The sequence below is a fragment of the Theropithecus gelada genome, chromosome X (assembly GCF_003255815.1).
Source record: "Theropithecus gelada isolate Dixy chromosome X, Tgel_1.0, whole genome shotgun sequence".
Classification (NCBI taxonomy): domain Eukaryota; kingdom Metazoa; phylum Chordata; class Mammalia; order Primates; family Cercopithecidae; genus Theropithecus; species Theropithecus gelada.
The window spans coordinates 36,881,354-36,902,734 of NC_037689.1; the positions used below are offsets into that span (position 1 = coordinate 36,881,354).

General features: G+C 41.8%; 1 protein-coding gene across 5 annotated transcripts in view; it reads right to left on the bottom strand.

Annotated features, from left to right (window-relative positions):
• Positions 1 to 216: 216 nt before the first annotated feature.
• The window catches only part of ASB9 (ankyrin repeat and SOCS box containing 9), a 29,111-nt gene continuing 7,946 nt past the window's right edge, over positions 217 to 21,381 (bottom strand). For 2 of the 5 annotated variants that reach the window (XM_025372382.1, XM_025372381.1), the window contains 6 exons: positions 15,299 to 15,378; positions 11,342 to 11,449; positions 8,881 to 9,031; positions 6,645 to 6,779; positions 4,991 to 5,182; positions 217 to 863 (listed from right to left, as the gene is read on the bottom strand). In XM_025372382.1, the coding sequence (XP_025228167.1) occupies positions 739 to 863; positions 4,991 to 5,182; positions 6,645 to 6,779; positions 8,881 to 9,031; positions 11,342 to 11,449; positions 15,299 to 15,378 (791 nt within the window). In that variant the 3' untranslated portion in view covers positions 217 to 738. Of the gene's footprint in view, positions 864 to 4,929; positions 5,183 to 6,644; positions 6,780 to 8,880; positions 9,032 to 11,341; positions 11,450 to 15,298; positions 15,379 to 21,381 lie in introns of all 5 variants that reach the window. The other 3 variants (XM_025372384.1, XM_025372383.1, XM_025372385.1) reach the window with 2 other exon arrangements.

The window sequence follows — 21,381 nt, forward strand, 5'->3', positions numbered from 1 at the left end:
GTTGTGACAAACAAAATGTCTCCAGGTATTGAACATCCCTGGGTAACAAAATTAACCCCAGTGGAGAACCACCAAACTAGTGGCTACTGTATTAGGCAGCAAGATTCGAGAATATGCTTAATATGTATAGTGTTTTGGCTGAAAAAAAGAACTGGCCCCCATACTATGCTAGGACAGTAGTGGTTCTGTCCTAAGAACAGGGAAGGTTAAAACAAATTAGACAAGCCAAGAAATACATTTCTTTATTCTCATTCCCATAGAGCAGAGATGGAACAAGGATAGTGATGCTGGAAAATCCTGCCTCGATCAAATCATCACCTAAGTTAACATCAGAAAACCTGTATTTGAATCTGACCCCTCTATCCTTGCTCTGGAAAACTGAACATCTTGACCCAGTTGCTGTGAGGGCTAAATTAGATGATGCAGAATGTGCTTGGCATGCAGTAGATATGCAAAACAATAACTTATGACACTCTCCAAGCAGGGAAAAAAGTCTTCAGGCCTTCTAACTAATAGTAGAAACGTATGCAGTGTGTTTCAACTCTGGCCTCAGAGTTTAACAAATACAAATTGAATCAAAAAAATTAGTCAAACTCTATAAACAAGTTTATAACAAATACAAATCTAATCGAAAAAAACTAGTCAAACTCTATAAACCCAACTTGATTTTAAAATTCTAGTGGCTACAACACTCAATAATGTTTTCACGTCGTTTGTGAATCCATTCCCTCGATGCATTTAAAGATGTAGGAGAAACTGTTTCAGATCCTCTGGGAGGACGAGTTTGGTTATCTTATGATGCTGCTGGATTCCAAAGCACTTCCGAATTCTAAGGCGGCATAACTGCATCAAAGAAGGGGGCCCTGGAGAAAGATCATAAGACAAGTCACACAGCGGTGTTATTGATCTAAGACTTCTCCTTTTTAAAAAAAAAAAAAAAAAAGCATACAAGATAGAACATTGTTACAAGGAAATAATATTGAACTACTTAAGATCATTTTCTGGGATTTTTTTGTAGAAGGCATTTTTAGTCTATGTTCTTTCTTTTCTGGTAGCTAATTGAAATAAGCTTGTTACGTTTTAATTTAGAGCAGAGTGAAAGAAATTTAAAGCTTAGCCTCACTAATGGAGGCTTAAGTAAGCTAACTTGGGAATTACACAGCTACACAAAAATTCCAATAATAAAAATAAAGTTATGTTTAATGGTATTGTTATCTTTTACCTTTAAAAATAAGGGCATATTTCTAGATGCAAACATTTTTATAACTTGAGCAATTTAAGGTATTCAAATATAATGAGCTCACAGTGAATCCTAAGAGTATGTTAAGTCATGTTTGTTTTTATATTCTGTATTCAGAGCTATTCCAATGCTTCAATTCACAGGTGAAAAGTCAACTAGCTAGCACAAACCTTGCTTAGGGAACACTCAACAGTTTACATTTTAGGACAGTGGTTCACAACTGGGAGGCAGCTCAGGGAAGGAAAGGAGGAGATCATTTTGTTCTTCAGGGGACATTTGGCAGTATCTGGAGACATTTTTGGTTGCCAAAACTTGAGGAAGGGTGCTACTGGCATCTAATGGGAGAGGCCAATGATGCTTCTAAACATCCCCAAGTACACAGGACAGCCCCCAACTGATCCAAAATGTCAATAGCGTCAAGGTTGAGAAACTCCGTTATAGGGCAAAAGGATAGGGAATGATTTTCCATGCCCACTTCCCCCCAGCCCGCCCCCGTTCCTGCATCAAATTGTAATGGGAATCTTCTTCTGGTTATTTTTTAAAAAGCAAAACTATATACCCTCAAGAACTCCATAAAGCCATAGCCCTCAATCCAGGTAGCACTTCAGACTCACCTGGGGTGGGGGCACATTCAACCACATGGACGCTGAGTCCCCCCAACCAGAGATGTTGCTTCAGTTATTGTTGGGTGAAGCCCAAGCATCTGGATTTTCTAAAGGCAGTTGCCCAAGGTCATCTGAGTGTGCGGTCAGGGTTGAGAATACAGCCAAAAGGATACTGTGGTGTCTATTTTCCTATAGCATCACCACCAACTACAGGATCAACTGAGTTAACTTATCTCTCAAGGTGATGGAGAACAAGGAGAGATGGAACTCGACACATATACAATCAAAAAAATACTTGCAGTATTTTAAACCAGGCCCTAACAGAAGGGCCCTGTTGGAGTAAGGCACCTATGAGATTATGCCCAGTATACTCAAAGCATATAATAATGAATGGCTTCCCAGTGTTCTCAAGGCATATGTATTAACGAGCAGCAAAAACCACTGTGGGGAAACTGAACCTAATCTAACCTCACTAAGGAATGTTGAAAGATGTGACTGATCATCTGTGCTAGAAACGCTGTCAGAGGCAACCGTAGGAGGTACTGATAAAGCATTACAAATAACCAGATCTCAGAGCAGACCTGATAGAGAATTAAGAAAAGCAGGATGTCACAGGAAACTCAGTGTATTAATAACTACTGATGCCAACTGAATGCTGCTAACTGTTTACTACAAGAAAGACAATGTAAAACAACTGTAGCTTCAAGTCCATAGACACAGAGCTGAAAACCCACTACAGATTTGCACTCACTCGCTGGCACCTGCAAACATTCAAGGGGTTTGCTTTGCTCGATAATAAAACCAGCTAATTGTATATTTATGAATCATCATATTCCTTTGGGCCTTCATTTCTTTTTTCCCCCAGCAACAACTATTGATGTTTTTTGTTTTTGTTTTTGAGACGGAGTCTCGCTGTGTCGCCCAGGCTGGAGTGCAGTGGCGTGATCTCGGTTCACTGCAAGCTCCACCTCCCAGGTTCACACCTTTCTCCTGCCTCAGTCTCCTGAGTACCTGGGACTACAGGCGCCCACCACCACACCCGGCTAATTTTTTTGTATTTTTACTAGAAATGGAGTTTCAACATGTTAGCCAGGATGGTCTCTATCTCCTGACCTCGTGATGCACCCACCTCGGCCTCCCAAAGTGCGGAGATTACAGGCATGAGCGAGCCACCGCACCCGGCCAGCAACCACCATTGATGTTTTAAAGCCAAAGTGTACTGGGTGAGGGGGATGGGGGCTGCGGTCGTGCTGGGCTGACAGTCATTTCTAGGTTTTAATTGAGCAAACGCTGCCTTAGATGCTTATCAAGGGTGAGGTAGTAATATTCTTGAAATCTTTTCCCTTTTCTCAGAAAAAGGGAAAATCTTACCTTTCCTAACACCCACGCAAAGCCCAAATTCAGAACATGGTTGGGTTTTACCAACATTCTCATGTTGCCATACCATTGAAAGAGGACAGTAATGGAATAAATTCCCTTCCCCAGGAAAGAGAGAAACAGGCAGACTGAAGCAAATGAATTTAGGGGCACCCAGAGACAGAAACTGCAGTGAGCAATCCACAGGTCTAGTTTTCTGCACTTGCCTGGCCCCATTTCCTGTGGGCTCCAAGCCCTGAGAGGTGACTATACCAAAACCCCAACAGTGACTCATGGAGGCAAAACAAGTGGTGATTCTCTCCAGCAGCAAATGACATCTCATAAACTAGTGGGATCATTGGCCACACTGTCACCATGCAAAACATAAATTCAAAATGAAAGTAATTACTGTCTCTAGGAAAGGCTTTGGGAAACGAAGCAGAAGGGAAAAGCCAGGGGAGGCGATCTGAGAATGCTATGAGGTTGTTTGATGGAGGAGGGGACATATACCTCCTACATTAACATATGCCCTACATTATGACTGAGGGGGACCTGAGGCACTTTTGTCTTTGTGAATCCCTTTCTCAATTAAAACAATTAAACATTCCATTTCACAACTGTGTTGGTATAAAGATGGTTACAATCCACATTGTTCTATTCATTTTTTATTCTGATTTTTTAAAAATTAAGGTATTTTTATGGGCCTTGTAGACACACAACTTTTTCAAAACAAGTAATTATTAAAATGCAGATAGAACTGTTCCGTGATCATCCCACTGCTTAACTGAAAGGGGCCTCTACTGGACTGTTCCTTGTGCCTGGAGTCAGTCTTTTCTGCCTGCCCAGCCCTGCTCCGGAGCATAGGCCTTGTTCGGCATGTCCCTAGGCAGGGACTTGACTGCAAGCACCCTGGAGCAGTGAGAGTAGGAGGAAGAAGGATTCCTTAGCCCACTGTACAGTTCTGCCCAAGGCCAACCCTACCGCTCATCATGTGGGGAGAAAGTAACTAGATTGTATAACATCAGAATCCTTCTGGTAGGAAGGTCTGCTTCAAAGTCCCAGAATCCCTAAGAGTTCAGAGTCCACACTCCAGTAAGAAAAGAAGCACTGAGCTGATTGCTCAACTGCCTCTGAGCCCATGAAGATTGCAACAGGGTGGCTCCCCAACTTGAGGTGTCTCTGTTCCCCAGCCCAGCCCAGGCCTCAAAGCCCTACTTCCATACACACCGCTCAACCACAATATTTCACTGTTGGAGTTGGGAGTCTCAGTTCTTACTTGTAGAGAAGTGTGGACTTCTCATTGGCTAATTTATAGTAGTAAATGTCTTTGGATTGGTGTGAACCCTAAACTCTTAAAGAGCTGCATTTTAAGCCCAGAAACCAAGTGTCCAGTAGTCTGGCCCATCTGTGGTGCAGCAAGATATCCTGGGGCCTCATGCAACCCCGAAGAGTCCTCTGCTGCCTCATTCTAAAGCATGTTTTAAATAAATGTAATACTAAAATTTTAAAACAGTATCTTAATTTTTAAAAAACTGGCCTGCCCCATAATGAATATTCGATCATCCCCAAAATCTGTATCCAATATGCTAAATAGCAGGAGTTAGTTACTGTACTGTGACCAGTACTGTATCTCATTGAATATTGAATTATCTCAACTTCCCCAGACTTGGTGATGGCAGAGAATGATCTTTGTATAGGATTGGGAGCCAGAAATTGCCAAATACCTGCCTTTCACTAGAGCCTCAAGGGGTGTCAACAGATTAGGGCTTAGGTTTTGGCAAAGAAGCACCTTCTCTCTCCAAGAAGAGCCGGGCCAAAGGGCTGTCTGGAGGCACCAGCTCCACAGGACGTTTGCCTTCAGCATTCTTGGCCTGGGTGTCTGCTCCAAAATCCATGAGCAGGCAGGCCAGCTCTTCACTGGCGGTCCTGGCCACTGCATGAAGTGGGGAATCCTGACCTTTCCCTTGGTTCACGTCTGCTCCTAAACAGTCACAAGAAGAAAAAAGAGTCAGCAAGGAGCAGAATCCAACCATCCCCCTTTTCAAAGCCCTGAGACCCAAAATTTCCTAACAAGAGGGGATCCATATGGAGCACAGCAATCCTGGAAAAATGGGAGATGATTTGATTCCATTTTATAATGTGGGGAAAATCCCATCTGATAATGTTACTGAATGTATAGCATGAGCGATATAGCACAGAAAGTTAAAAATTTGCCTTTCAGCACTGTACATAGGCATCACGCATATAAGAAAAATCCTAGTGACGTAAAAGCTCCACATTATTATTAATGGAACCTGAGTATTAGCCAGTACAGCCTGAGGGAGAGGCTAGATGGTAAAATCCAGCCTACACCAAGCAGCCAAATTCACCTGGTGTGCAGCTGCCACAGGGTGTAAAACTGGGCACTTGGGACTGGTGATTTGGACTCTGAAAAGCAACCAACTCATGGGGGTATCCCCTGGATTGGACTGGCCAATCCCAAGATCACAGGGGAGGTGGCAAAGTTCTCCCCTTCAGGAGTAAGGTGGATTTCTAGGACTGTCCCCACCCAGTTCCACTCCTACACTCTTAACAAATCCCCACCCCAGCCTAGATCCTGGCTTTCACTGTGACATGTGGGAACATGTGGCTTTGCCTGAGCTGCCATCTCTCTGGTAAAATGAAAATCTATGTCCACTCAACAAATGTTAACTGATCTGATCTTGTATTGTTCTTGACTTTGTGAGGGATACCAAACATGGCCCCTTCCAGGCTAGAAGCTTAAAATCTGCCCAGAGTGGCAGAGGTGGGGTGGGCGGTGGGGGAGAGACAGAGACTGCATCTCTTAATTCACAGCAATGCCTGCCAGATGAGTAGGAGGCAATAAGGACTATAACAACATTCATTGGGAAACAGATTACTGAAGCCTTAAAGAATAAACAGGACTCAGATAATGAAAGAGGTGATGAAATGGTGTTCCAGGTGTTGAGAAGGGGGCTGGACAACAGCAGGGAGGTGAAAAGAAATAAGGGTACATAGGCCTTTTCAAGGAAAATATAGTATTTGCAATGGGGCAAGTTCAGTATTTAAACCAAAGAGAACTGGTGAAGGTCCCAAATAGGAAGATTCAACACTAATCCAACAGCTTCGCAAGTTATGCAGGGCTTAACAATGTGACTGGCCAAATGTAGGGAGACAGAGGAAAGGGAGGAGAAACCAATCATCATTGAGGACCACCCTGAGAAGAGGCATCATCATCATCATCCTCATCCTCATTAGGAGTGAGAGAACTGAAGTTCAAACAGCGTGAAATAATTCCCCAAGGGAACACAGTCAATATGAACCCTGACCTTGTCCAACTCCATTGCCCACACTAATTTCTCTCCTACAGCAGTAAGACGTTTAAAATACATTTAATTTACTTTTCATTTTCTTTTCTTGTTTTGGTTTGCTTTTTGCTTTACCTGACTCCAGAAGCTTCTTGACACAGGCTCTCTGTTGGTTTTCACAAGCCAAATAGAGTGGAGTGCCCAGGTGGCTGATCTTATGGTCAATGTTGCTCCCATAAGCTATGAGAGAGTCGACACACTCCACGTGGCCTGCAGCCCAAAGCAGGAGAAAAACAGTTACAAGTTCCCTTAGCTAGAAAGACAATGCCATCCCCATTTTGCATTAAATTTGGCAGCAGTTTATCCAGAGGACCAAAAGCAATTTCCTTTAATTAGAATCAGGAGTGATTTTATTTTATTTTGTTTTAGAGACAGAGTCTCGTTCTGTTGCCCAGGCTGGAGTGCAGGGGCGCAATCTCGGCTCACTGCAAGCTCCGCCTCCCGGGTTCACGCCATTCTCCTGCCTCAGGCTCCCAAGTAGCTGGCACTACAGGCGCCCGCCACCACGCCCGGCTAATTTTTCTGTATTTTTAGTGAAGACCGGGTTTCACCATGTTGCCCAGGCTGGTCTCAAACTCCTGAGATCAGGCAATCCGCCCACCTAGGCCTCCCAAAGTGCTGGGATTACAGGCATGACCCACCAGGCCCGGCCAAATCAGGAGTGATTTTTTAATTTTATTTATTTATTTTGTTTGAGACGGAGTCTGGCTCTGTCGCCCATGCCGGAGTGCAGTGGCGCGATCTCGGCTCACTGCAAGCTCCGCCTTCTGGGTTCACGCCGTTCTCCCGCCTCAGCCTTCTGAGTAGGTGGGACTACAGGCGCCCGCCACCACGCCAGGCTAATTTTTTTCTATTTTTAGTAGAGACGGGGTTTCACCGTGTTAGCCAGGATGGTCTCGATCTCCTGACCTTGTGATCCACCCGCCTCAGCCTTCCAAAGTGCTGGGATTACAGGCGTGAGCCACCGCGCCCGGCCAGGAGTGATTTTAAACACTGCTATCAATTAATGGTTTGATCACAGGATGCAATCTGCAACTACCGGTGAAACTCCATTTGAGTTTACTAGCCATGGTAACCAACCAGCAACCATCCACCTTTTCCAATTGTTTCTGGCTTTGTAGTTAGTCCATATGTAACAAATCTGCACGTTGTGCACATATACCCTAGAACTTAAAGTATAATAATAATTAAAAATAAACAAATAAATAAATATAAAATAAAATAAAAAAGTCTAAGCAGACAAATTGAAGTCAGAGTTGGGGAGAGATATGGAGGAACAGGACCTGAAGGTGGACCTCAAGAATAAAGGTCACAGTGTGGGCCACAGGACAGGGAAGGAAATTTACAACCTCTCCAAAGGCAGGCCCGGCAGAAACAGGCCACAGCGGGTATAGGCAAGGCTTAGAAGAAGCTGCCAAATCCAACATGAGCAGGGCCCAACCTGAAAAACTAAGCAAAAGCTGAATCACACTTCCTTGGTCCAGAATGTCATATTTTGGACATTGCTCCTCTACGTTTCTCTTGCTATATTTTAGTTCTATGTATGCAGCAAATATGATGAGTTAGGATGTTCTCAATAAATAAGTATCAACGCTTTGGGAGATCATTGTAAGTGGGTTGGTCCAGTCAAATGGGAAGCCATTCTGTGAAAGCCACTGGAGAAACAGAAAGCCCTCTGGCAAGGTATGGTCATTATGATGATGACAAATTTGAGAAAATAAAAACTTGTGATTTTATGAGCTAAGACTATCAGAAAAAGTATAGCTTTAATGAAAAGAATTATCCCAAACTGTATACAACATCTTATAGTTTCAAAAATCGAAAGCTTATTTCATTTGGCAAACTTAAGTGTCACTGAGACAATGTTCTTTAAGGCCCTGAAATAGAAGAATATAATTTGTTTCATGAAATAACTTGATTTCTATAAGGTCACGGGTATAACAACGGATTCCACAAATATTAATGGATAGTCTACTGTGTGCCAAGCCCTGTTCCAGTAATACAGCAGTGAAAAACATTCAAAATGCTCTAAAAGGGAGGCAACTCAAACTTCCAGTGCACCAGAAAGCAGCCCGAGGGCTTATTAAACAAAACACAGGTGCTGAGCCCCATGCCCAGAGTTACTGATTCATGGGGCTGGAGTGGGGCTCAAGAATCTGTATTTGCAGCCAGGTCATGCTGGTGCTTCCAGTCCTGGGACTCCATTTTGAGAACTACTGCTCTAAAATATACCTCCTTTTCTTTCCTTCTTTCAGCAGTAAGATGTCCCTTGAAGGAGTGGGTTTTAAAAGAAAATTCTCAACAGATTTACCTCTCCTGGCAGCTTCATGGATGGGAGATGCCAGATCACTCTCAGGTTGAACGCTGGCTCCGTGCTGCAGAAGCAAATTCACACAATCCCGGCTGCCGCTGACACAAGCATTAAACAGTGGAGTGTGCCAGTCTGTTGTCACACCATTCACCTGGAAAAAGAAGCTCCAGGATGAAGACAGGAAGGGGGATGTTTTGGGTTCAAAAGTAGGGTCCACCACTCTGAACATGTTATTTAACTTCTCTGAGCCTTAAATTCCTCAGCTATAAAATGGAGAAAAAAGTACCAAATTCCACAGGTTTTTGTGAAAAATGGAATTAGGGAGTGGCTATAAAGCATCAAAAATGTTACTCAATGTTTTATCTCTTCCATGCCCTCCCCAGGAACATGAACTTTGAAACTAGTTAGGATAATTTCAGTCGCTTACAAACTAATCCCTATTTTAAACTTCTTTCCTAGACCCATCCCACACCAGTTCAATTTCTTAACGGGTGCAAGAGGATTACTCTTGCTGCTGTGAGGAAATTGTTGAAATTGTTCACTGTAATTCTTAAAGTATAATTTAGAAAACTTTAAAAAACTTGACTTTCATACAAATATAGAATTAACACATACCAAAGATTTTATTCAACTCATTCATTAATGAGGGAACCAGTAAGATGGTAAGGCTGGCTCAAAAAAATATTTGGCCAGTCGCAGTGGCTCATGCCTGTAATCTCAGCACTTTGGAAGGCCGAGGCAGGTGGACTGCCTGAGCTCAGGAGTTCAAGACCAGCCTGGGCAACACGGTGAAACTCAGTCTCCATTAAAATACAAAAAATTAGCCGAGCATGGCAGCATGCGCCTGTAGTCCCAGCTACTCAGGAGGATTGCTTGAACCCGGGAGGCGGAGGTTGCAGTGAGCCGACATCATACCACTGCACTCCAGCCTGGGCGACAGAGCGAGACTCCGTCTCAAAAAAAAAAAAAAAAAGAAAAACTTATAAAACTTATATAGTCAACGGACTGCTGAAATATATTTGCTAATAGATACAAAACTCAGCCGGGCACGGTGGCTCACACCTGTAATCCCAGCACTTTGGGAGGCCAAGGTGGGCAGGTCACCTGAGGTCAGAAGTTCGAGACCAACCTGAGCAACATGATGAAACCCCGTCTCTACTAAAAATACAAAAATGAGCCAAGTGTGGTGGCGTGTGCCTGTAATCCCAGCTACTCAGGAGGCTGAGGCAGGAGAATCACTTGAACCTGGGAGGTGGAGGTTGCAGGGAGCTGAGATCATGCCACTGTACTCCAGCCTGGGCGACAGAGTGAGACTCCATCTCAAAAATAAAAAAAATAAAAATATAAAAACTGGTTAATGTCCTATAGGGTCATAAAACTATAATCTTTGAGGCTATCTTTTCTAATGTTGGAAATCAGACAAATTTAGAAGTTAATGTCTAACTTCACAGTGTTTGGGCTATAATTACACAGTGAATAGAAAAGCCAAGCACAGACACATTCTTGTGTATCATTAAATGATTATTTGGTAACTCTTTTAAGCAATGATATTGTGAAGACAATGAATTCATTCTCAAACTCTACTTCCAAGCAGGGCCAGGACTGGAGTGAGGCACAAAGTTGCCCACGGTAAAAAATTTAAGGACATATTCATTTTTGGAATCACACAAATAGTGCAGAAGCCTGAGAACGAGCACCTCTTTCAAGTTTGTACCCTAGGTGTCTCTTGCTTCACTCACCTTGCCACTTTCCCTGTTTCCAAGTTTTGAATGTTTTCTTAGCCCAAATATAAATCTGGCAATGCACTCACCTCTGGCTCTTTACTAATCTTGGGACAAAGCCCGTTCTTTTTTTGGCATGGACAGGGTTGCTTCCGGTTCTGAATCCTCTCACCTACTCTACTCTCCTGCCATAAGGAATGACTTCAAGATACAAAAATTGCTCACGATCACTTCTGGGACTTTGCATTTGCTGTTGCCAGAAGATAGCAAGCCCATAATATCCCCCACCCCACCATTCAGTTACCTAACACCAAATAGGTCCATTTTTGCTGCTCTTGCAATCCCTGTTACCATGTGAACAAGTCCAAGTTGCCAGCCAAAGGGTGAATGACCACATAGATTTTCTGTCTCCTCAGACATCCTAGCCATCCCAGGCAAATGTGTGCTTTCCACAATATTTCATTACCTTCCAGCCATAACAATGAAGACAGAAGTCTAACAACTATTTATTAGTAGTGTGTGATAAAGAAAATGATATAGACTGTAAGCACGACTAAAAATTTAGTATTGCATCCACCTATCACTAAAGCAAACAAGTCTGATGAACATAATTTTCTTAAAAAACAACTGTCTTCATATTTCAAATCAGCCTAATCAAAAGTGCTGGAAGCTATTCAGCAGGGATATACATAGTCATTTTTCATTCTTGGTTTCTAAGATGTTGTTTCAGCTGCCCTTACCTGAGCTCCATGCTTTAATAAAATCTTTACACAAGAGGGATGACCTCCGAGACAGGCTTCATGGAGTGGGGAGACATGATCTGCCGTGATGATGTTCACAAGCCACCCCTGAAGGAGGGGAAATAGAGTAAGGGGTGCAAAGCGACAGTGCCCCGGGGCTGTTTTTCGGCCACCATTCCAGTACTATGACAAAGTTGACCTGGCTCAAAGTCAGATGGTACACTAAGATGTTTATATTGACTTAAAAAAAATCTGCCACTCAGGAAAACAGTTTGACTGTATCTATTAGAGCTGACAATGCCTACGCCTATGCCTCAGCAATTTGACTCTTAGATATATATACATCTAGATACATATACAAGAATATTCACAAGAGCATTGGTCGTAATAGAAACTGCAAACAAACCAAATGTCCATCAACAATGAACTGAATTAATAAACTTTGGTATAAACTTTCAGCAGAAAGATTACACCCAACAAATTATAATGGCAAGCACTACCAGGGTGATGCTTGCAAAAATAATGTTGAGCAAAAGAAGCAAAATCCAAAAGCATACACACTGAATGATTACATCAATTTAAAGTTCAAAATTAGGCAACACTACCCCATATTGTTTCAGAAGACATAATATATAAAGTAAAACCATAAAGAAAACAAGGAAATCGGGATAATGGTTAATCCTGTGGAAGAGGGACAGGATTGTGTTCTAGAAAGCATGGTAAGGGGAGGGATGGGTGACTCTTTGGAGGAGCCAGCAATGTGCTATTTTTCCATTTCCTGACCTGGGGAGGCAGTCACATGGCAATACTCTCATCATCATCACTTTTTGTTCAACTGCACACGTGTTTAAGTTCTTTTATGTTTGTTTATGAAATTTCTCAATTTTTTTAAAGTCAGCGTGGCCCGAATTGCTAAGTTTTAACAAGCAATTATTAAATTTTAACATATTCACAAGTGTCTCTATCTTGTGGGACAATTAAAAGGAAATTATGAAACTGCAAGGGAAAAGAAATAGACTGCATGTACCTTTTAGGAAGCCTAAATGTACTTTATTTAGGAAATTGAAATGCACCTATTAACTAATATAATTGCTCTTTAAATGTAAGTATTTAGTAGCACATAGGATTTAATAATATTTGTAATAAAAATACCAGTTTCACCCAACTTTTTTTTCTCAAAAAAAACCCTCCTTTTCCTGACATTTAATTTTTTTTCTTAGATTTCCTAGCTGTATCATAGTTTTGACAAGAGGGTCAGTAAACAACAGCCTACAGAGTCAAATCTAGACCACAACCTGCTTCTGTACAGCACAGCAGCTAGGAATGGTTTCTACATTTTTAATGGTTTAAAAGAAATCAAAGGAATATTTTGTGACACATGAAAATTTTATGAAATTCAAATTTCAGCATCCATAAGCAAAGTTTTACCAGAACACAGCCATGCCCATTCATTTACATACTGTCTACAACTGCTTTTCTGCTAAACAGCAGAGTTAGGTACTTCCAACAGAGACTGCATGGTTCACAAAGCCTAAAATATTTACTATCTGGTCCTTTACTGAAAAAAATTTGCCAAGTCTTGTCTTGATCAAAGAAAAGAATATGTCATTTCTTACTTTACTATTCGTACCTAAGACTTAAATGTCCAATTGGCAAGAGAAAATACCTTATTTTCTCAGTCATCACACTTACAAAAAGTAGTTTTGTCAATGCCACAAGAGGGGTATGATTGTCACATGAAGCAAAAATCATGCAAGTGTATCAGACACAAGTGGGGGGAAAGACAGGCTGAGGTACAGAACTTGGGCAAAAGGCAACCAATAGGAAACAACCAATAGAAAATGCGCATGCTCCTCCAGCACGACTACCATTTTTAAACCGGCATTTAGACCAGGCACGGTGGCTCATGCCTGTAATCCCAGCACTTTGGGAGGCTAAGGCTGATGGATTACCTGAGGTCAGCAGTTCGAGACCAGCCTGACCAACATGGTGAAACCTCGTCTCTACTAAAAATACAAAATTGGCCGGGCGCGGTGGCTCAAGCCTGTAATCCCAGCACTTTGGGAGGCCGAGACGGGCGGATCACGAAGTCAGGAGATCGAGACCATCCTGGCTAACACAGTGAAACCCCGTCTATACTAAAAAATACAAAAAAACTAGCTGGGCAAGGTGGCGGGTACCTGTACTCCCAGCTACTCGGGAGGCTGAGGCAGGAGAATGGCGTGAACCCAGGAGGTGGAGCTTGCAGTGAGCTGAGATCCAGCCACTGCACTCCAGCCTGGGCGACAGAGCAAGACTCCGTCTCAAAAAAAAAAAAAAAAAAAAATACGAAATTAGCCGGGCGTGGTGGCACATGCCTGTAGGCCCAGCTACTCGGGAGGCTGAGGCAGAATTGCTTGAACCCGGGAGGCGGAGGTTGCAGTGAGCCGAGATCGCGCCACTGCACTCCCGACTGGGGAACAAGAGCGAAACCCTATCTCAAAAAAATAATAATAATAATAATAATAATAGTAATAAAACCAGCATTTAGGTGTTTATACATAAATCCAGGTAAATGAAATACAACAACACAGCTATTGGTAACACAAAACAAAAAGTTTTCACCACATACTCACATTACAGAAAGGTTCCTTCTACAAAGTTAGAAACTCATTTATAGTTCATCATCAAGCTACAGTTTTACCTCAGATTAACTGTGGTTTGTCTAAATTATTAACAAGTCTGAGTCATATAATATCATAAGGTAATTAACCTATTACTTCACAGTGTCCAGTCCACAGTCAGTTCTTAGTTTTGGAAAAAAAAAAAAAAAAAAAAAAAAGATCGAATGGCTTAACTTTAATATATTTATTTTCAGTCGTCAACTACTCTCAGTTGACAAAATGTACTTCTCTTGATCCTTGAGTTTGGATGTGGTCATGTGACTTGACCAGTGGGATGTTAGCAGATGTGACATGGACAGATTGGAAGTATTCTTGCATGGTTGGGCTTGCCCTGCTGTGCTCCAGCGTTTTGCCAAGAGAAAATAATTCCTCAGGTAGCCAGTGGTCCAAGAAGGATGAAAGAGATGTGCAGCAGGGCTACACCCAACCCACAGCTGGGAGCCAAGCCCAGCCAGGCCCAGCCTTGATGAGCTGACACAAACACACATCAGCAAGAAATAATGGTTACTGTTATCATGTCACTGAGTTTTGGGGTGGTTTGTTATTGAGTTATGGGGTGGACTGACCTAGGTAGGTATCAGAATACTCATTTTATGAAGGCAGAAACTGGGGCTCTAAAAAGACATCTTACACAAATAATGGGATACAACTTGGAGATGGTTCTGGCTGATGTTTCATAAACACATAAATACTGAATGCAAATGAGTACCTGTCCAATTTAACAAGTGATACATAAAAGCTGCAGTGATCATTTTTCGTGCTATCAAAATAGGGTAAATTTCTAATTTTATCTGGGAAGTAGCCTAACTTCTTTTAGCTAGAATTAGTGTTATAATCTATTTATAATAGGCTGCTGCTACCAAAAATGGCTTAAGATAGTGGCTTAGAATAGTATGAAATTTTTCTTTAGAAATTATTTTCTTATAGGAGGATTTCTTACTCTAGATAGGTCTATGAAATTGGATTTTTTAAAGCACATTTATTCTCACTCAGCTCTATCTGAAACTTAGCATATCCCTCAATTCAGAATGTAGACAACAAACCACAGCAGTAATAGTAGTATGTAGGGTTATCTCCAATAGAAATTACAGATATTTTCTATTGTATTACAATTGTCATAGACAAAAGTATCTCAAAATATATACTCATCCTATTTAGAAATTATAGTAGTTATTAGAATCGCCATGAGGTCTTCTATTTAATGAATTAATTTAAAAGTTCCCATGTTATTATGTCACACATTTGTTTTAATATTTTGATAGGTTTCTTTTGTATTGTATTTTCAAAAAGCTACCTGGCTGATGAGGTTCCTCAGAGACAGCTGATGTCCGTAGATTGCAGCTTCATGCATAGGAGACCAATCAGACACAGCATCTGTATGGAAAGGGAGGAATGGGTTATATCCTGCTAATGCACTTAGACCCAGAGGCTTATCCTTGCCCATCAATAAGAGCCTAATAGTCCCTGGATGGAGACACTGGATTCACTCAACCAAAATTCCCATTAGGAATTCAGCATTTCTCTTCTTTATTAATATTTTTTTGTGCACAGTTTGTTTGAACAATGTCTGGAGAGCTTGGGAAAGAACTACAGCCAGTCCTCAAACTAAGGAGAAACGAGGTGGACTGGGATGATAGATTACTGTATTTCTATTTACACACTGGTTTCAAAGGCAAATGGCCCATTTAGTTAAGCGAGAGCTTCACTAATTACCAGCATTAGTGTGTTAAGCTGTAGCTGCCGGTCTAGTTTCCTGCATGAAATACAGACTTTGGCATCTCAGCAAACAGTGTCCTGTATTAATAGCAGTAATCATGTAATTACATGCACCATTAAGTTTGGAATGAAATCTAAACAGAACCATATCTATTTATAGATTATCTCCTGTCGTAATATTAAGCACAAATCAGTGCTCAGTCTCACCTTGAAACAGGGACATTATTTACCCCCAAACGCAGCATGCCAAGGTGCTTAAAGAAAGCTCTTAATTCAGACCCGCTTCACCTTTTCTGACCTGTGGGTCCCGGGAAAGGCCCAGTGCCCCAGTTTCCTTCTCTGTAAAGTTACAAGTTGAGCATCCCTAATATATAATATGCAGGTTGAGCATCCTTAACCCAAAACTCCCAAATCCAAAATGCTCCAAAATCCAAAGCTTCCTGAGTGCTAACATGATGCCACAAGTGGAAAATTCCACATGTGACATGTGATGGGTTGCAGTCAAAACTTTGTTTCATGCACAAACTTATTTAAAATACCATATAAAATTACCTTCAGGTTATGTGTGTAAGGTGTATATGAAACAGAAATGAATTTCGTGTTTAGACTTGAGTACAATTCACAAGGTAAGTCATTATTGTATATGCAAATATTCCAACATCTGAAAAAATTGGAAACGCTTCTGGTCCCAAGGATTTCAGAGAAGGGATGCTCAACCTGTACTTACCATGGCTCAATACATACTAGCTACTATTATTATCCTGCCCTAACACTAAACAGTCTTGATTACACCTCATCATCACTGCTATTTAAAATAGCAAATTTACACCGGGCGCGGTGGCTCCACACCTGCAATCCCAGCACTTTTGGAGGCTGAGGTGGGCGGATCACCTGAGATCAGGAGTTCGAGACCAGCTTGGCCAACATGGTGAAACACCATCTCTACTAAAAATGTAAAAATTAGCTGGGTGTGGTGGCTCACGCCTATAATCCCAGCTACTCGGGAGGCTGAGGCAGGAGAATCGGTTGAACCCGGGAGGTGGAGGTTGCAGTGAGCCAAGGTCATGCCACTGCACTCCAGCCTGGGCAACACAGTGAGACTCTGTCTCAAAAAAAATAAAATAAAATAGCCAAATTTATTCTACAACCACATAGAAGGAAAACAAATTCTCAGGAAAGAGGCCTGAAAACCCAATCCCAACCCATTAAATGCTTTCCTCTCTCTTTATAATTGAATATGAATATGACCGAGTGAGGCATAGACCTGATCTTTTCTCATCTCAAGCTTCATCTGATTTCCAGTAGAAATGTGAGGGAGGCGTGCCTGAACCTGCTTCAGCTCCAGCTCCACCTGCTTCAGCAAACACACTACATACAAACAAGGTAGAAAGGTCTGGTGCCAGTTATGCCTTGCGTGGTAGCTAATAGCTCCTAAAAGCTGAGAAGACCTGGAGAAGGAGGGTACTTACTGTCTCTACCTTGCAAAATGAAAGGCTATGAAGTATCCTTTGTACTTAACATATGTTGGCTTAACACTTTGTACTGAACACATGAGGCCCGTCTGCCACCTGAAGCCATCAGTGCCCTGGAAAATCTGTATTAGTAAGCAAATGACCATTCTTCCAGATGGATTCATTAGGCATTTGGTACATAAAAGGAAGACAAATGAGCCCATCTACATACTGCCCATCCAATGCTTTCCTTCTGGGGTCACTAAGGTGCTTGAGACAAGGTACATCTTAAGTGAAATGGCTTTTCCTACCGTCAAAACCTTACGCTTAATAGATACTCAATGTCCTCACAGCATTCTCTGATGTTCCTAATTATTTCTGGAATAATACTGCTGATTCTAGGGCTTGGAAGCTAAAATTCGGACTGCAGATATGGAAAGACTGATCTCTAAATTAGAATTAAAAGGACAACTAATTCCACCCTGTTGGTGCTGATAATGCCAAATACCATTCACACAAAATCTTGAATGAGAACAAAGAGCCACAAATTGAGAAAGGTTTTGAAAATCAGTTTTCAATAGATTTGCAAATGTATCCTGATGGATCACCACATGTATGATGATTAATCCACTTTTTTTCCAAGTGCTCAGCTGCTAAGAAATACAGCTGCCACATTTCCCAACCTCTCTTAAAGCTCCCTAAGATTACGAGTGTCGACAGCCTAAACAGCCAGGCAGGTAAATTGGGTCCTAATTTGTAAGTGTTTAGATTTCATAAAAATGATGCACTTATCAAGTGTAGCCACAAATGGTCTTACTTTCTACTCATTCATTATGGGACCATTACTCTATTTGGGGCAACTAAAGAAGTACATACTTCTCCAAGAGAACAGGCTATCTGAGTTTGCACCTCTGCAGAATGTAGTGCTTACAGAGCAGAGACAGCTTGTGTCTTTCAGAAGTAGAGTGTTGTCCTGGTACACGTAGTGAGGGGCTGACAATGTGAATATCTCTAGCTAGCTATCTAGCAAGCAGCTGTATTGAGATATAATTCGCATACCATACAATACACCCATTTAATGTGTACAATTCAGCAGTTTTCAGTATATTCAGAGCTATGCAACCAATGCCACAATCAATTTTAGAACATTTTCATCACCCCAAAAAGAAACTCTGTGCCCATTTAGCAGTCACTCCACAGTTCTACTTCCCCCAGCCCCTGGCAACCATGGATCTAGTTTCTGTCACTATGGATTTGCCTATTCTGGACACTTCACATAAATGAAACCATACAGTATGTGGTGCTTTGCAACTGGCTTCTTTTATTTAGCATAATGTTTCAAAGTTTCATCCATGTTGTAGCATGCACCAGTACTTCATTCCTTTTTTTTTTTTTTTTTGGTCAAATAATTCCATTGTATGGATAAGTCACATTTTATTTATTCATTCATCAGTTGACAGAAATTTGTGTCATTTCTACTTCTTGGCTATTATTAATAATGCTGCTATAAACATTCATGTACAAGTTTTTGAGCAGATGTATGTTTTCAATTCTCCTGCATATACACCTAAAAGAACTGCTGTATGATATGGTAACACAATGTTTGTTTTGAGACTATTTTCCAAAGTGGCTGTACTACATTATATTCCCATCAGCAGTATATGAGCCTTCCCCTTCTAACTGAAAGTCATTTCAGTTCAGGGTTTGTTAGGCCTGTCACGGTATACCTATGCTCCTGCCCAGAAGAAAAACATGAGTCCCTGTAAAACCAAAATCCATCTCAAATTTAGACAAGGACTTTGACCTCAGCAGGTCTCAGAACAAATAAGTGATTATGTGAAAATGTACAATAGTGACAATGAGTAATTTAACATTTTTCTTTGTGTGTAATGTTTTGTTTTTCGAGACAGAGTCTCACTTTGTCACCCAGGCTGGAGACAGTGGGGCAATCTTGGCTCACTGCAACCTCCGCCTCCCAGGTTCAAGTGGTTCTCCTGCCTCAGCCTCTCAAGTAACTGGGACTACAGGTGCACACCATCACACTCAGCTGATTTTTGTAATTTTAGTAGAGACAGGGTTTCACCATGTTGGTGAGACTGGTCTCCAACTCCTGACCTCAAGTGATCCATGCGCCTCAGCCTCCCAAAGTGCTGGGATTATAGGCATGAGCCACTGCGCCTGGCCTACTTTAACATTTTTCTAACATTCAGAGAGCATAGATTGTGTGTATGTGTGTGTGTATTAGCAAACACCGTAATTTGCAACATGGATTAGTCCACACACACTCTTTCACTCTGGAAAACACTGAAAAGATAGCTGAGTGAGACATGTCTCTTTAGGGATCCAAATGAGGGTCTGTCTGGTGGACCTGGGAAATGCTTCTTCCTTCATGGTTTTCCAGAGCCCACATCCCAAGCAGGCAACGAGCTGTAGGCTCAACACATGCCCAGTTAAACCCCAAAGCAGTTGCCCTTGCTTTCCTGCTAACTGGCAGCTGGAAAGGGCAGAAAACAAGCAGGAAAGGGGACCTATTTTCCTGCCAGAACATGGACAATTCTCATGGTAGGAGACTGTCCAATTCATGAAGGGGAGACTCAAGGTCACGACATCCTTTCCCATGGACCCCACCCAAGTCTTTGATACTCGAGGGCCATTAGGTGTATGTAACACATTATCCAAGTCCTTGGCGTATATTAAAGGCTCTTTCCCAACACTGGTTCAGCCAAGGTCTATTGGTTTTACTGCCAAAAAATACATGTGAAATGAGGTCACTGACAATGCCATGGATCCGGTGCTGTGGCTTATGGGTAAAATGGGGCAGGGAGCTCTTGTAATGAAACCACTCCACAAGTCCTCCAAGTAATGCCATTAAACTTATCTTTTAAATTGTACCCTCATCAAACGTGGAGCACATTAGGGAGGCTGCCATTTCATTTTTATTGTAATTTGTGGAACATTTTTTTTTCATTTCTGTTATTTCAAAAGAGATTTAAGATGCACTAATTGGTACATTCTGAAAATAGCTATTACTGATGTTCTGAGAACCCCAGTGAATGCTGGGCAGTAGCATAAATCTACTCATCCTGAGAAACGTTTTGCAAAGTCAAGGAGATTTTGGGTTGCTCTGAGGGGACAGGAGTATTTGCCTTCAGTCTTCAGGACGCAATAAGGGTGGATTCAGTGGCATGAACCAACCTGCCAGAACCTGGAAAGGATCTGGGTGCTGTGTTCACAATTATTGTGGACCTTGGTTTGATCCCAGGACAAACCAGAAAAGAGGAGAAAAAGAAACAAGAGGCTTACAGTCAGAAACAAACAGAAAGGCCCACTGAGGCAACTCCTGGGCAAGTCAGGCCTGGCCACTGCAGTTCTTTCTCCAGTTCCGTCATCCAGCCCCTCCTCTCCTCTTTCTTCTCTCTCTTCTCTCTCTCCTCTTTCCTGTCTCCCTCTCTCTTCTCTCTCAATATAAAGCTGCCTTCCCATTCTGTCTCAAAGGCAGGTTTTCCCCCAGAAAACTCATCCCTCCTGAGGTGCCCCGATATCTAAAAATTCACCATAACACAATACAATTGTTTTCTTTCAATACCTGTTCCAGCTTGTCTTCTGTTTAAATGTGAATACTCTCTACAGGGTGGGCTCAATTTTGCAAGGATAGAAATACCTCTACAGGTGTCAGTCTCCAGGCAAAATCCCAAAAGATAAGACACTAACACTGGGAAGAGCGGTGACCTGCTTGGTGGAATTATGGGTGGTTAGTTTATCTTTCAATGTATTTTCCCAAGTTTCCATGAGTAGGTGTAAATTAGTTTCTTAGGGATACCATAACAAAACACCACAAACTGCGTGGCTTAAAACAACAGAAATTTGTTGTCACAGAGTCCTAGAGACTAGCAGTGGGATAGAAGTCTGAAATCAAGGTGTGGACAGTGCCATACTCTATCCAAAGGCTCTAGGGAAAAAAAATCCTTCCTTGCCTCTTCTAGCTTCTGGCAGTGGCCATCAGTCCTTGGTGTTCCTTGGTTTCTAGGTGCTTCACTCCTATCTCTGCCTCTGTTGTCACATAGCATTCTCCATGTGTCTCCTCTCCTTTTTTTTTTTTTTTTAATTTATTTATTATTATTATACTTTAAGTTGTAGGGTACATGCGCTTATTATTATTATACTTTAAGTTCTAGGGTACATGTGCGTAACGTGCAGGTTTGTTACATAT